This window comes from Microtus pennsylvanicus, chromosome 7 (genome assembly GCF_037038515.1).
Source record: "Microtus pennsylvanicus isolate mMicPen1 chromosome 7, mMicPen1.hap1, whole genome shotgun sequence".
Classification (NCBI taxonomy): Eukaryota; Metazoa; Chordata; class Mammalia; order Rodentia; family Cricetidae; genus Microtus; species Microtus pennsylvanicus.
Window position 1 is genome coordinate 96,346,121 of NC_134585.1, and position 16,381 is coordinate 96,362,501.

At 41.9% G+C, this 16,381-nt stretch overlaps 1 protein-coding gene across 4 annotated transcripts in view; it reads left to right on the forward strand.

The window, feature by feature from the left end:
* Positions 1-16,381, forward strand: part of Tlcd4 (TLC domain containing 4) — a 48,487-nt gene that overhangs the window by 18,929 nt on the left and 13,177 nt on the right. For all 4 annotated transcript variants that reach the window (XM_075981491.1, XM_075981492.1, XM_075981489.1 and 1 more), the window contains exons 2-5: positions 7,263-7,428; positions 10,204-10,293; positions 12,587-12,645; positions 14,615-14,709. In XM_075981491.1, coding sequence (XP_075837606.1) covers positions 7,274-7,428; positions 10,204-10,293; positions 12,587-12,645; positions 14,615-14,709 — 399 coding nt within the window. In that variant the 5' untranslated portion in view covers positions 7,263-7,273. The remainder of the gene's footprint in view (positions 1-7,262; positions 7,429-10,203; positions 10,294-12,586; positions 12,646-14,614; positions 14,710-16,381) is intronic.

Sequence of the window (16,381 nt, forward strand, 5' to 3'; positions counted from 1 at the left end):
TCGAGGATGTGGAAGTGTAATTTAGAACAATCCTGAAGGAAGGGAAGCTGAGGTGAGCAGAGAAGATACTTAAAACACAATTTAGGAGGCACACGATGTTGGTAAAGGATGGTGAAGTCTGGAGTCTGCATGGTTGAGTGGTCAAAGGTGCCGGGCCATCCTGATGGACAGGAAGTTACTCAAGATGATGACAGGCTTAAGGACATCAGTGGGTTGGGGCCAGTGGCTCTGAGTAGCAGGAAGTATTTAGAAGGTGAAAAGAAGGTACAAATGAGAAGCGGATGGGTAGCATGATTCACTGGTAAAACCAAAAGGAATGTTGGTGTTTTAGAGGGTGGGGGAAGGAGAGAGGGTGAGCAAAGGAGGTTCCTGGACCACATCTCAGAGTAAAGTGTGAGAGCAGACTACACTAAGCGCTGTAGGAGAAGAAAGAGGATGTCCTCAGGGGCTTGGAAGAGACACCAAGGATGTGGTACTGGATTCTGTGGAGCAGCAGTTCCAGGGAACCCAGTGGATGGGCTGGGTCTGGTGGCTGGAAGGAATTGTGGTAGCATGGTGAAGACACTTTGCAGTGGGTACCACTGGCATTTCTAGTGATAAAACAGGGATGAGTTCAGGGCCAGGTGTGGTTGGCAGAGGTATTAATCTCTCTTGGCTGGAGTGACGCCAGTCCCTTGGATTTCCTTTTCTGTAGGCTGATGGGCAGTGGTGGACCCATTGCTCTTAGCCCCCTTAGGAGCATAGTTCTCCCGTGAGAGCCATGTGAGGTTTGCTGTTATGCCCAGCATGAGATGAGGAAATTGAGATTAGGTCAAGATTGGTTTAGAAGGCATGGCTTTATCATGCTAGGCAAGGCCTCTAACCATCTGAGCTACACTCCCAGTTCTTCTCAAGTCCTGTTTGAGAAATCTCCTTCCAAAGCCCGTTAACTCTTGACAGTGTGGTATATTTCTAAAGACCACTATTTTATTTACACAACTGTAATAGTTCTTTACTACGTGATTTATTCTGAGTAAAAGGCTGCACATACTTTGACGGAAAGGTGTATCTTTTCTGGTCCCATTATGTCTGAGGTTTGTTTCCTTGTGCATGATTTATTTATTATATCTCACATTGACTTGTGCCACTTGCAATATTAAGGCTCTCTCTCACTCTTTCTCCATTCTGGTTTCTGAAGTGTATCTTACCGCATTTTTCCCTTGTGACTGGGAGTCATCATGTCAGCTAGGAGAGAAATCCAGTTCTTTGTATGACCCAGTGTATACACCGTGTTCACTGCTGCGTGTTTCATGTAGATTAAGTCATTAGCAGATAGTTGTTTGCCAAAATGTACTTACTGACATGGCGTGAAAGCCTTCTACACCAGTAGGAGCTGGCTCTCAAGTCGCTTCTGTTCTTAGATGAATGTGCAGCTCCAAGTTTTGCTAGCCAGTCACATTGTTTTCTTTTTTTAAAAAATATTTATTTATTTATTATGTATACAATATTCTGTCTGTGTGTATGTCTACAGGCCAGAAGAGGGCACCAGACCTCATTCCAGATGGTTGTGAGCCACCATGTGGTTGCTGGGAATTGAACTCAGGACCTTTGGAAGACAGGCAATGCTCTTAACCACTGAGCCATCTCTCCAGCCCCCTCACATTGTTTTCAAGTTAGCCATAAAGCCATCCTGAGAAGGGTTTGGAACCTTCTGGAATCAAGTTGCCCTTCATTGTTAACCTCCAGTCCCTTAGAATTGGCCATTTTGCCACTCGTGGGAGTGACACCGCGGAGGAAGGGCTGCTTTAGGCTTAGTTCATCTTGGGCCAGATAGGGGCATGGGACCTGTGTGATCCCATACGGAGTCCCCCCTCCCCCCCTGTGCAGTGGGGAGTACTGGAGCTGCACGGAAGGAGAGCTGCATTGGGAGTGAGGAATTCCTAACCAGGCAGACTCTCCAGTGTGCAGAGAGGTGGTCCAGGGTAAAAGGAGGCAGTGAACAGTGTCAAGTTAAGAGAGTTTGTGCTGGGTAGCCTTCATTTTCTTGTGAAATGGGAAGAAATACGTCTGTTAGGAGACAGGCACAGCTGGAGATTTGCTGGCGTCTGTATCCCAGGGAAGGGAGCTAGCTAGAGATGGAAAAGGAATGCTAAGCATGAGTGAGACATTGTTCTCTGCTTCCTTCTGCCCTGTTGCTCTTAAAGACACACAGCCCTATCCCATACCCCTTTAAGGGTGTTTACCACTGAACATCATGGCATTGCTTCCTAAGGGCATCCCTGCTGGGAACAGCATTGGTGGTTCAGACATCATCCCTCAGAAGTCCCTGCACTTACAAGGGAATGATGAACTGAGGGAAAGGAGAGTTGAAGTATTGGGCCGGAGGATGGCTCTTGCCTGGTAAAGTGCTTACCAGACAAACATGTGGACCTAAGTTTGGTTCTCAGAACCCATGATTAAAGAGGAAAAAAAAAGTCAGTTCTGGTAGTTAAGAGACAGGCAGACCCCTGAAGCTCACTGGCTAGCTAGGGTAGATTACTTAGGCCAATGAGAGAGCATGTCTCAAAAAACAAACACAACCAGGGAAGATGGTCCTGATGTATGACACCCACAAGTTGTCTCCTGGCCTCTGCATACCTACCTGCCTGCACACAGATACATAGAGAATGTCGTCTTTCTTTACTAGCCTCTCTTTTGTTCAAGTCTTTGAATACTATTGGCTATCTCTTCACTATGCACTATCTCTGCTAGGTATTAATGCCTAGTGAGCAAGGAGCATCCCATAGCTCCCTGAACTCTGGGATTTTTAATAGATATCCTTGCCTCCCTGCTGGCGCACAAACCTCTCCCATTTAGCATTCCCCAACAGCGCGCCTGGTAGGTAGTGACAAGTGTAGGAGGCATGGTTGGTTCTGAAGTGAAGCCCCAACGGGCTCTTTCTGCTGTTTCCTGGGCCATGCATCCCAAATTCAGAGGGAGTGTCCTGCAGGAGGAGGAAGGAGGGCTTTCATAGTGGGGGAGAGGTCTAGGCTTGCTCTGATCTAAGACACAGCTCCTGAAAGTTGGCTGCCTTGCGGGCAGAGGACCAGCAAGCCTCGTCATACTCAGCAAGATGGTGGAAGTTTCTTTAGCGTCCACAATTCCTGTGAATCCAGACAGCTAATTATATGGTAGAATTCATTTCTTAACAATCTCGTTCATTTCTCCTATCTGTTTTCAGTTGCCTTTTCTAGGCCAGCTCCCACTAGGCCGGCTTCCCAGCTTCCTACCAGCTGCAGGCCACATGTAGAGGGGCGTGAATGAGGCTTGCTGCTTCTGCGGTCTGTGCTGCCTGTGTTCGCCTGCGCTTAGCGATTGCCAAGCCCTCGAAGGGCCTTTATCTAGGCTGATATTAGGAATTATTTTCTCTTTCTGTTTTTGCCTTTCTGCTGTCTGATTCAGGCACCCAAAGTGAACAAACAGGTGCAATTGCTTCTACCAAGAGGCCTTAGTTTTCTTGGGGGGACGGGGCACTTGTAATCATCTCTAGGTGAGTCCTCGGTTTGGCATGACTGATTAAGCAAGCAGCTGCTTATTAAGAAGCAGAGCTGAGAGTAGAACAATTTAATTAGCTTCTGTTTGCTGAGCCTTTAATAGAAGTCACAGCTTGAATATATGGTGTTCTTTGTTTAGTTACAAATGAAACTTTTTTTGGCAAAGAAATCTTTTTGTCGTCGAACCCAAGGAAACAGAAAACAAGTCTGTTGAAAATATAAACCACTGGGGGTTGGAGAGATAACTCATCAGCTAAAAACACTTGCTATCCTTGGAGAGGACCTGGGTTCTAATCTCAGCACCCACATGACAACTCACAACCTTCCGTAGCTCCAGTTCCAGGAGATCCACTGCCTTCTTCTGGCCTCTGCAGGCACCAGGCATGCATCGAGTGTGCATACATGCAGGCAAAATACTAATACACATAAAATAGTAAGCCTTTTAAAAATATATAACATATTCATCCATCTATATATCCAAATATATAACAAATGATCCACAAAATCTAAGGCTTGGGGGAAATAGTATATTTTTAAAGTTTATATTTATTTTGTGTGAGTGCGTGTGCGCGCGCGTGCACACACGTGTGCATCAAAGTATGCATGTAGCGGTCAGAGGACAATTTGATAATCGGTTCTTTCCTTACACCCTGTGGATCCCAGGGTTGGAGCTTGGTTGTCAGGTTTGGTGCAAGTACCTTTACCCTGAGTCACGTTTGAGTCTATACTGCATTTTTTTCTCTTTCTTCCTTTTTTCTTTTGAGACGGGGTCCTTGGGGTCCTTTTATATAGACCAGGCTGGCCTTGAACTCACAGAAATGTCTCTATCCCTGCCTCCCTATTGCTGAGATTAGAGGCGTGACTACTGGGAGTAAGGGCGCACATTGCCATGCCTGGCCCCATACTGTGTTTCTTAATGGTGAATTGTTGGAGTGTTTTATTTAGTGTATCAGTAAAGGGACAGTTCACAGACCTGGTAATGTATGCTAAGTTTTATGATACCTTTTAGTAAACATTTAAGAAGTGCTCCTGTGTACATTGTATTTTAACAAAAGTCTGCCAGCAGCCCGTGCTCCAGGGCCAGCAGCCCAAGCCTTCAGGCAAATCACCTCACAGCTGAGCTGAGGGCAGTGGTCCTCAACCTGCCTAATGCTGCGACCCTCATGTTGTGGTGACCCCAACCATAAAATTATTCTGTTGCTGCTTCCTAACTGTGATTTTCTGCTGTTGTGAATTGTAATGTAAACATCGGATATACAGGATCTCTGCTGTGCAGTCCCTGACCCGCAGCTGAGAACCGCCGGCTTAGACTCTCAGTACCTTCTGCTCATTGATTCCATTCTCTTTAAGTAGCCATCCACCTGACTGCCAGCGCTGTGTTTGTTTTACCTTTCGAAAGCGCTTTTCCTTATGTCCCACATAATCAAGTGATAACACATTCAGTTGATGTACAATGTTTACTTTTATGTATTATTTGGTTAATAGTAAGCCTAAGCTAAAAGGCCACAAACTAATTTTTTTAATGTCAAGCACACATTGAAATAAAAGAGATATAAAAAGCAAATGAGCAATAAAGTTAATGGAGTCTTACAGAGAAGAATTGCAATGTCAATAATTTCACCAAGCATATACCCATAGAGAGAGGCAGTGACAGAGGGTGGGGGCCGTAATTCATTCCAAACATATGAATTCTGTCAGAAGGAGCCCCATGGGAGACTGATTCAAATTATGGTGTCCTGGTTGGCAGTGGATGAAGTGGGGCTATTGCTAGCTCAGGCAATGACTTGGTCTTTCTCTGGTGAATTGACTTTAGTAAGTGTCTTTATTTCTTCAAATTAGGAGCTTGAAAATATATATTGATTCATTTTCCTCTCCCCTGAGGACCAGCCCCATCAAAGACAGAAACACTCTGCTTCTGGATATGCACACATGCCCTAGCACTTTGTGGCCTGGATGTATCTAAGATACCCACCCCCCACCAGGACAGGGTCTCAGGAATATACATGGCTATATGTCCCTGGCTGTCCTGAAGCTTACTGTATAGACCAGGATGACCTGGAACTCATTGATATCCACCTGCTTTTGCCTCCTGAATGCTGGGATTGAAGACCAGTGCCACTATGCCTGGCCTTAAGACTATTTTTTTTAGGGGCCAAAAATAAAAGTTGAGCCCAGCAGCACAGAAAACAAACTTGAAGTGTGTGAGTGTGTGTATGTGTGTGTATGTATGTATATGCACATTGCTATTCTTTTCACTAACTGTCCTTACAACCCAAAGCTTCTTTTTTTAAAAAAGTAAAACAAAATAGTTTTTGTAAATGAGATTAAAAAAAAAACATGGAAGCTTTTTGGTCTATGTAAAAATGTTAATATTACCAATGACTTAATATTCACAGTGATGTGATTTTTGTTTTGTTTTTCTTTTATTTATTTGATTTTTAGCTGAGCAGTGGTAGCACACACTTTTAATCCCAGCACTCTGGAGGCAGAAGCAGGTGGATCTCTGTGGGTTCAAGGCCAGCCTGGTCTACAGAGCAAGTTCTAGGATGGTTCAATACTACAGAGAAACTCTGTCTTGAAAAACCAAAAAAAAAAAAAAGATCTTTTTAATCTTTTTAATTGTTTTTAATTGTGCATATCATGTGTGTTTATGCATGGTAGTGCAGTATCTGTGGAGGCCAAAAGAGGGCATTAGACACTGGACCTGAAATTGGAGATACTTGAAAAGACACCAGATGGGGTTGCTGAGAGTTAAACCCAGATCCTCTGCAAGACTAGTGAGGGCTCATCACTGCTGAACCATCTCTCAGTCTCTATGGCTCTTTTTAATTATTTATTTCTTCGTAACATTTTAATTTTGTCTTCAATATTATGTCCATAATGCAATAAGTTTTTTAACTTTGTAATTTATTATTTGTTTGTTTTTTATTGTGGGCAATGTTCTGTGATTTGGGACTTAAATATGTCTTAGCAATTACCCTATCAACTCCCAGTTTTTAGATGAGAAAATTGAGTCAAAGAGAAATCAGTCTATTTGTCTGAATAGAATTAAAACAACGTCATTAAAAGAAGAATTTCAATTGTAGTAATTAAAATTTTCTCCTAATGTTAAACTCCTAAGATTAGATAAGTTTGAATTGTGATGTTAAAATGTTTAGATTTTTTTTTATGATATGGAGACCTTTAAGGTATAGAGTACCTTTCAGGTACTTAAAGTATTTTTGTGACAGGCATGGAGGCACACACCTTTAATCTCAGCACTGGGGAGTCAGGCAGGTGGATCTCTGTGAGTTTGAGGCCAGCCTGATCTACAAAACAGCCAGGGCTACACAGAGAATCCCTGTCTCAAAAAAAATTTTTTTTTGTTTTAAATAACAAATGTATGACACTTGACACATCGTAAATGCGAAGAAACTGGAGGCTCACAACTTCTTGTTTGTTTTCCTTAGATTGAAATTTTCTTATATTCTTTTTTTTTTTTGGTTTTTTTTCGAGACAGGGTTTCTCTCTGTGGCTTTGGAGCCTGTCCTGGAACTAGCTCTGTAGACCAGGCTGGTCTTGAACTCACAGAGATCCGCCTGCCTCTGCCTCCCGAGTGCTGGGATTATAAAGGCATGCGCCACCACCGCCCGGCCTCTTATATTCTTATTTCTATTAAAATACTAAAATAAATGTATATTTGTTAAAGTTTAAAAAATATCATAGGCTTATCGTGCAGTAACAACTCAGAGCTGTCCTTTCTCTCAGCAGGTGGAAGAGCTATGGATGCCAACACCAAAGTGGTCATCGGCACGCTTTGTAGCAGCTTCCTCCTCTTCCAGATTCTTTTCCATTTTGTAAGTTACTGGTTTTCAGCCAAAGTTTGTACAGGTTACAATAGTCTTAGCATCGACAAGAAGATCGAATGGAACTCAAGGTAAGACCCTGAAAATATGATCAATTGACTTAAAAATAGTTTTATGAAATAATTCTTTTTTGTTGGATCTTAGGAGTAGAAGGAAAGTCAAGATCCCACACAACAGTTTAAGAATTCTTACATCAGAAGATGGTGGGACTAGGGGTGGCTCAGCGGTTAAGAGCACTGGCTGCTCTTCCAGAGGACCTGGGTTCAGGTCCTGGCACCCACACCACAGTTCACAACCTTCCTGTCACTCTAGCTCCACAGGATCCGATACCTTCTTCTGGCCCTCACCGGCACTAGGCATGCATGCAAGCAAAACATCCATACACATAAACGAAAAATGCTAGGGGTGTTTTTTCTCCACTTTCTATGTAAGTTTGGGAAAATTTAGTAGACTCCAACTGGTTTTTCACCCCTCTCTGAAAAATTTACAACAAACACTTATCCTTTTGTGGTGGTAACAAAAGAAAACATTTCTGGGATTGTGAATATTAGCCTGTGCGAGTTAGCCCCCTCAGCGTGATTGAATTCTACAGACCAGAGGGCAGAAAGTATAGTCTATAACTTATCATGAATTTCTAATTATGATTTAGATCCTTCTAGATTTATTCTTTCTAAAAACTTGTATTTTATTTTATACAGTATGGGTGTTTTGCTTGCATCTATGTCTGCACCGTGGGTGCCCGTGAAGGTTAGAAGAGTGTTGGATCCCCTGGGACTGGATGGTTTTGACCCCCCCATGTGGGTACTGGGAACCAAACTCCCATGCTCTGGGAGAGCAGCCAGTGAGCCATCCCTTCAGCCTATATATCGTTATTAAAAACAAACAAAGAAACTTTTCTAATATTTGTAGATAGAAAAACTGGTGAGAAAGATGAGTGGGAGAGATATAGATTTTCTGGATATATTTTGAACTCCTTTTCTTGTTTCTCTTTCAATGTGGTTAGAATATGTGGAAGCTTCTGAATCTTGTGTGGCTGCAAACCAAAGAATAGGGCGGGTACCGAGAAATGGAAGCAGAGATGAAAATGAAATTGGAAACTATTTTGCGTTATTCAGTATCATCACTGTTCTGGGATGCAGGAAATTATAACGTGTGAAACCAAGTTCTGCTTCGAGGAAGGAATCTGGCCTCATATGAGATTCATTTAGCTGTTCGAATAGCATTTTTCTCGTCTCTCTCTTGCCTGCTTCCTGCTCCAGCTTGTATACTTGGAATTTAGGGATAACGAGTACAAAGGAAAGCTGGCTGGAATTACATATTTATGTCCTAAAACTCAGCCTCCAGCCTTGACATATGCTCCAAACAGCAGGCAACTCTTCTTTGAAATCTTTCCCTTTGGCATTTCTTTTTAGCTACTAGAGGATCTGCATTTTTGCTTTTCCAGGACCATGGTCTTAAAAAGATAAAAATCTCAAGTGTTTACCAACAGCAGCTTCTGCAAGTATAGACTTTTGGGGTGGTTTTTGTTACTTTGCTTTTCTGAGACGGAGTCTCACGTATCCCAGGCTGGCCTGCAGCTCACTATGTAGCCCAGGATAGCCTTCTGATTTTCCTGCCTCCACCTCCCAATGCCGTCACAGCACTTAGCTGTATAAATGAAGGTTCTGATCCAGACTGACGGGTCGTCCCTAGCGTCTGCTTCTGCATGTCTTGTTCGGCATAGTGAGAACTTTTGACAAAATGTCATTTCTGCCCTCTGAGCACTTACCATACTTCGCCTACCGTTTAACACTTCATGAAGACTAACACTTGAAGCCTGTCTGTAAGAAACAAAATTTAAAACTTAGATTTTATTTTACAAAAGGAAACCTAAAAGTTTTTATGCATTCTGTATCTTTGTATGTTTGTGGGCACAGACATCATTGCATGTGTGTGGACATCAGGAGAGTCCCTCCCTCTACCATATGGGCCATGGGGACTGAGTTCAGGTTCTCCAGGACTCAGAGTCAGCAAGCAGGTGCTTTTTACCTGCTGAACCTTCTTGGGAGGGAGCTGAGAAGGAAACGTTTTTGACACGTGGTCACTAATCCCTCTGCAGGAGTTCAGGAGAGGTTATTCTTCCCTCTCCTAGGTTTTTGAATAGCAGTAGGAACCACCTGTGTGGTGGCTTAGAGGCAGTGTTTGCGTGCAGGGTGGTGGCGATGCGAGCACTCTCCTGCAGCTCAACTGCTGTGGATAGAACGTGGGGGCACAGGGTCGTAACCTTGTCAGCGGTGCCAGTTTAGACAAGTCTCTGTTGTTAACAGCTTCATCAAGTGTGTTTCCACTTCAGAAGCTTAACACAGAGAAACGATTCACTTGGGATTGTAGAACCTGTTCATTTGAAAATAAAGCTGTGGCCCTATAATTTCTAAATGACTATATCATTATCATCATTGTTATTACCATTATGTTTCTTAAGGCATGGTCCTACCATAAAAATCTGGCTGTTATAGATAACGTAGACCAGGCTGGTCTCAAACTCACAGAGATCCATCTGCATCTGCCTTCTGAATGCTGGGATTAAAGGCGTGTGTCACCACCCCGGCCCTTAATTATTGATTCGTGAACCTAGAGGCTTATACATGGGAGGCAAGGGCTTTGCTGCTGAGTCATGCCCCCGTCGCCTTTAAATGACGGTGTTTAGCCATCCTCAAATATACTCTCCTCCGTTGATTGCACTCTTTCATATTTAGCTTTAATGCTCCAAGGTGTGCATTTTTTCAGGATGAAAAATGTCTTAGAGGAACAAGTCATTTGCTGCAAGGAATCTGAGAGCTTTGTGTGTGTGCCTTGTTTCATTTCAGGGTAGTATCTACGTGCCACTCTTTGCTGGTTGGGACTTTTGGCTTATACCTCTTCTTATTTGATGAGCCTACTATAGCTGATCCACTCTGGTAAGCTGTTTCTTTCCCAGTTGTTATTCATTTTGACTTATGCTTTGCTATGAATTATTAATAGAAGCCTCATTTGCATTACTTAAACATATCGATTATTTTTGATGTCTGCCTTATTAAAGTGCTTATAGTCAGTCCTACTTCAGCCAGTTATATTAAAATGATTTTAGATGTGAACACAAAGAGGGCCCTTTTGCTTTCATATTGCAATTTGTTACCTAAAACAAAGAGAATATGATGAGTTGAGCAAAACCACGTTATTCCAAACACTGTCGTGAGAAAAGCAGCGTCATCTTTGAGCTAGGACAGTCAGCTGGAGTAGCCACTAAAGGTTTGCCTTTAAACTTGTGTGAGGCCTATTGTTTGCCGCCAAAGAACTGAAATGAGAGATGGCCATGCGAGAGGGGTTAAAATCACACAGGAAGCACTTATTATTAATGTGATGGATCTAGCACATGTCATAATCCAAGGTAAACATGGAGGCAGCTCTTCTGGACACTTTAAGTATGGTTGCAATTGTGCAAGTTTTGCACACTGCTGGAGCTACTTAGGAAGGGTTAGGTCAGTTCAATGTAAGGGAGTAAGTAGGTGTGGGACGTACTGATGAGAGGTGACTGTGTTCCGTGGATACAGGACAATTTAACCAGGTGTTTGGACCACCGCTGTGATACGACCCCCTGCCATAAGTGTAAAATTATCCCTTTAGGATCATACCAGCTGATTCATTTTCATTTCCATTAGGAAGATTTTTTTCCCAAAATAACTCAATTTAGCATATTTCATACCTTGACCAGATTTTTTATTCTCAGTCTACATAAACTGTACCTTTAATTCACCCATATTTATTTTTCTCACATGATCGTAAACAGAACAAGTCCTTTGAGAAGTACATTGTATAAAAAAATAAATAGATGTGGCTTCTTGGTCAGGTTTTGCCTTGGTAAACTTTAACCTAACATACATTTTACTGTTTTTTTTCCCCCCTTTGGGTCTATGCTTTATTCCAGGTCTAGTTTTCTTGGATTGCATTTATTTACAGGTCACAATGTATGACGAAAATGTGACTTTTCTTCTGCATTTCCATTTTAGTTCAGCTATTACCAGTTTTGTTTTGTGTTAATTTTAAAATAACTCATACCACAAATCACATGAAAGATGGAGTGGAACAAATATGTGCCCATCCTAGGCTAGTGGGGTGCTCAGCAGGTTACACCCTGCCCTGCCCAAGCCTGGTGACCTGAGGTTAACCCCTGGAACCCACATGAATGGTGGGCTGAAAGAGCAGACTCCTGAAAGTTGTCCTTTACACACACACACACACACACACACACACACACACTAGCGTGCACACACCTATACTCACATAGCCATGATACTCAGATATATTACTAATAATAAACTAGATAGAAAATTTTTAAATAAATTCTTTATATTGATATGCATCTGTGAACCTGGTCACAATACCATGGTCAAATTGTCCTGTTCTGACCACATTATCAGGTAATAGGCAAATCTGTTCCATCCTCAGTAGAGTAATATTGATAGGACTGTATTGTCTCAAAAATCAAAGGTGGGATAGATGATTTCTTTGTTTATTTGAGTCACTGATTCTAAGTAAGGAATTTTTAAAAATCGGCATCTAAAATTCAATTTCAGTCCGTATGTGAACAAGTCATATGAAGACACATTTCTAAGACTGTTTGTAGATAGGTTTAGAATAGAGTCCAGAATTGTTAGTGACCCACTTCCCCATAGGCCAGTGGGCCCTCAGGCTTCCTCCAGAAGTGCAGTGAAACTGGGTGCTGCCTCTGCCTTTAAAGCACAAACACACTGTTATGCCCTGGATTTGGAGCTTCTGGAATAGTTCTGAGCACTCTAGAAAATACATAGGCTGCCCTTGGCCATCCTTAGGAGCTGTGTTTTAGGCACTGCAAACCTCAGTGTGGATTGATGTTAGATGGTTTCTTAAAGATTTCAGCCCAATTTAAATGCCGAGAATCAATGATTGGTCATCAGGAAGATTCTAGAGGCAGTTTAACCTTCGAGTAAACTCTATGGGAAATATGGACAACAGGTCTTCTGATTAAAACAGTTGTTACTGTGTTGGATGTGCTTTCTATCCTGTGAACCTAGCAGGGGAAGTGGAAACAGGAATTCTAGTTCAAGGCTGGCTCTAGCAAGTTCAAGGCCAGCTTGGACCTTGTGAAGCCTTGTCTCAATAAATCAGATAATATGTTCATATGTTTAAGAAGATAATGTGGGTTTTTGTTTGTTTTGTTTTGAATATGTATAGGGGTGATCCAATGCTTGTGAAATTGAATATTGCAACTGCTTCAGGCTACCTCATTTCTGGTATGTGATAGCATTTTTTCATTGCTCATTACTTTTTAAACTACTCATGGAGTGATGCAAAAATGGAGTTTATGCTTTTGGCTTATTTGAAAATTAGCTTTGAGGATCTGCACAGGGAAAAAAAATAAAACCTTCAATGGTGGCAGGCCTGAAACTTACCCTTTGGCTTTCTAGATCAAGAAAGGACTGAGTTACAGAGGCCTTCACACTTAAAAAAGCAGAAGCAAAACAGTGGCCTTTCTCTTTCCTGAAGAGCTATTAGTATAATTACTATAAAGTTAGTGATACCTGTGCCAGGGCTCTTGAAGAATGTTCCAGTAGACATGATTTTTTGTTTGCACATGTAAGCTGTCTAGACATGATCAGTTAAGATGTGGATTCTGACTCCACATTCTCCTACTCCATTTTTTTCTCATGTTGGGTAGGGTTTGGGTTGGCCTTTTCTACAGCGAGGATAAGGGAAGTAGAGAATATGCCATCTTAGCTGCAATTACAAACATTTTGGGTTGTCTTGTGGGTAATCAAACAAAGAGGTCAGCTACGATTTGGACATTTATATTTGAACCCTATTTTATAATTCTACAACTTAGTAAATAACTGAAAGAAAATAAAAGTCAAAATAAAACATGATGCAACAATGATAAAGACAAGGGATGAATTTCATAGAAAATTTGTGTGCCATGAAGATGTGAATTGTAACAAAATAACTATATTGAGATAAGTAACTCTTTAAGAGGAAAGGGTAGGTTTTAGAGTAATGATAGACTGTTGGATTATTTGGTAACTGAATTTAAAAAAGGAACTTCTCAACAAATTGAGAAAGATTTTCTCCTTTGACAGAAAGTGTCTTTGCCACGATCACACAATTCATAGTGTGTTACATCCTGGATCACTGATGCTGTCATTACAGAATAGTAACTCTCAGACAATCCTGTTTGTGTTAGCTTGTTTTCGTTTTTGAAATAGGGTCCCTTGTAGCCCAGGCTGGCCTCAAACTTGCTATGTAGCCAAGGATAACCTTGACTTTAGATTCCTCAACTTAAAATTGTCGATATTACAAGCAGGCGCCACCGTGCAGCTCCTGTGGTGCTGGGGACCAGGCCTGCCGGCTTTATGCATGCCAGGCAGGCGCTGTACCGAGATACCACCTCAGCAGCTCTGGATCGTGTACAGAATAAAATTATTAAAACTCTCCTAAGTAAGATAACCATCTGTAAAACATTGAGCACACAAAGTAAGGCCATCTCAGTCTCTATAGAATATGCTACAAAATCGTCATAGCTTGTGACCAAGCAGCCAAAACATACAGGGAAGATGGATATATTGAAAGAAATTAATTACTGATATTCTTATTTTTCTTAGTTATAGTATTTAGTTTCTCTTTAAAATTTGTAGCTTGAGCCCTCTTTCAAGATGTTTATATCTAGTTTTGTGCTAGTAATTTTTGTTTTTGAAAATGAAACCTTTACATTCTAGAAGCTCTAATGCCACAAGTGTGAACCCATGGTGACCGTCAGTTTCCCCGGCTACATTTGATGTTCAACCATTTGCTAAAGAAAATAGTTGTGTTAATATTCTGAGCAGTTTCTATTTTGTTAAACTGAACTGAGTCAGAATATGTAGACCGAGTCTCTTAATGAGAAAGTGGTGCCTTCTCTTTACTTGTAGGCTTTTTGAACAGTTCTTAGTGGGTTTACTAGGTTTTTCTTTTTCTGTTAAGGGCATGGTAAGGCAATGTATGTCCGCAATCCCAGCGCTGAAATAAGATCAGGAGTTCCAGGTGAAGCTCAGCTACATAACAAATTGGAAGCTAGTTAAGCTACATGAACTCTCTCAAAAATGAACAAACAAAAATAAATACTAGTATTGTCAGAATGGGCAGCTAAGAGTTACCAGACAATGAGGTTAATACGCTCATAAGACCAAGCAGCTTTTGTATAATGTGAAATCTCATTTTTCTCTCATGCAGATTTATTGATTATCCTTTTGAATTGGAAAGTGATCGGCGACAAGTTTTTTGTTCTTCACCATTGTACGGCGCTAGCTGCTTACTACTTTGTACTGGTGAGTACCAGCATTCTCCGTAGCCTATCCAGCAGGCAAGGCTGGATGGAGAGGGACGTTTAAGGCTGAACGCTAAGCCTATAAGTCTTTCTGTTCGTTTGTTTTGAGACAGGTTCTCTCTGTGTAACTCTGGGTGTCCTGGAACTCTCTATGTAGACCAGGCAGGGGTTAAAGGTGTGTGCCACGATGCCTCCCGTGCCCCCTCTACCTTCCTGCCTTCAACTTTGAACCGGAGGCATGACAAGATGGGCCACCGCTCCTGACTTAGTGTCTGTTTGCGGTTCTAAACCAAGTCAGGCAAACAACACTATTTACTTGAGTTTCCTTAGGACCTTGCAGACGGAGCGCCTTGCCTTTCTAGGTACATTTACAGTTTAACAGCCTTGGGTATGGATAGATTTCTGTGCGCTGTGGGAAGAATATAAACTGATGAAGCTAAGGTCCTTACATGCATCCCTAAGCATAGATCTTAGGAATTGCTGCTCTGCCTTCACCTCTGCTTGATCATCAGCTTGGTAAATCACTGGCTGTGCACAGATTGGCAAGTTGAATGCTTAATTACATGAGATGAATACTAGTTTCCCTTTGGACTTCTATGCCTGCTTTCAAAAAATCAACTACATGCTGTTGTTTTAAAGGAGAAATGAATGGTTGTCTTATTTAGTGAGTTGATAAGTAAGGCCCATTACAGTCTTGTTTTAATATCTTCCTTTGTTATGTTGAGTAATATGAAATAAATATATCTAAAGTGGGTCTGTTCATAGCAAAGCAAAATAAGAGAAAAAGAAATGAAAATAATTCATTTTGATTTTTTTGGTTTTTTTGTTTCTCTATTTTGAGTTTTTGGCATCTCTGTCCTGGCCGCCCTGGACCTTGCTATGCAGTATAGGTTGGTCTTGAAGTCAAAGAGAACTGCCTGCCTCTGCTTCCCCAAAACTTGGATTAAAGACCCTGTTATTGAACAATCTGCAACCAGAGTTTTAGGGCAGGAATATCAGCTCCCACAGCCCCATCAAGTCATTTAATAACTCCAGGGTAGAAGATCAGTGATGGTGGAAAACAGAAAGGAGATGCCATCAGTCCAGAGAGGAAAGGATGCCCCGAGTTCATCTTCAAATTATTGACAGGAGCGTCAGTTTTTAATAAAGGAAGACAGCACAGGATAGTGGGTATGGCTAGGCAGTCCTGGCCAAGGTATGGCCCTTTAGATCACTGTTTCAGATCGGGTCTTACAGGCTGGTCCTGCAGTTGGATTTTTCTTTGGGTCTCCAGCTCACAAATAATGACAGAGACTTATCAATTCTGAAAGCTCAGCCTTAGCTTAGGCTTATTTCACCAGCTCTTATAACTTAAATTAATCTGCTTTTATTAATCTACATTTTACCATGTGACTTCCCCGTGTGTTTTATTCTGTATGTTCGACATCTCGCATCTCCGTGGTGTCTGAATTAATCTCCTCTTCCCTTCCCTGGAAGTCCTGCCTATACCTCCTGCCTAGCTATTGGCCATTCAGCTTTTTATTACACCAATCATAGCAATACATCTTCACAGTGTACAAATAGCCCTCATGGTTCACTGAGGCGTTATCCCCCTCACTGCTGAGGGGACTAATCTGGTTCTTTGAAGATGATTTCTCCTGCTCAGGACGGCCTCACCACCATGACACCTGCCC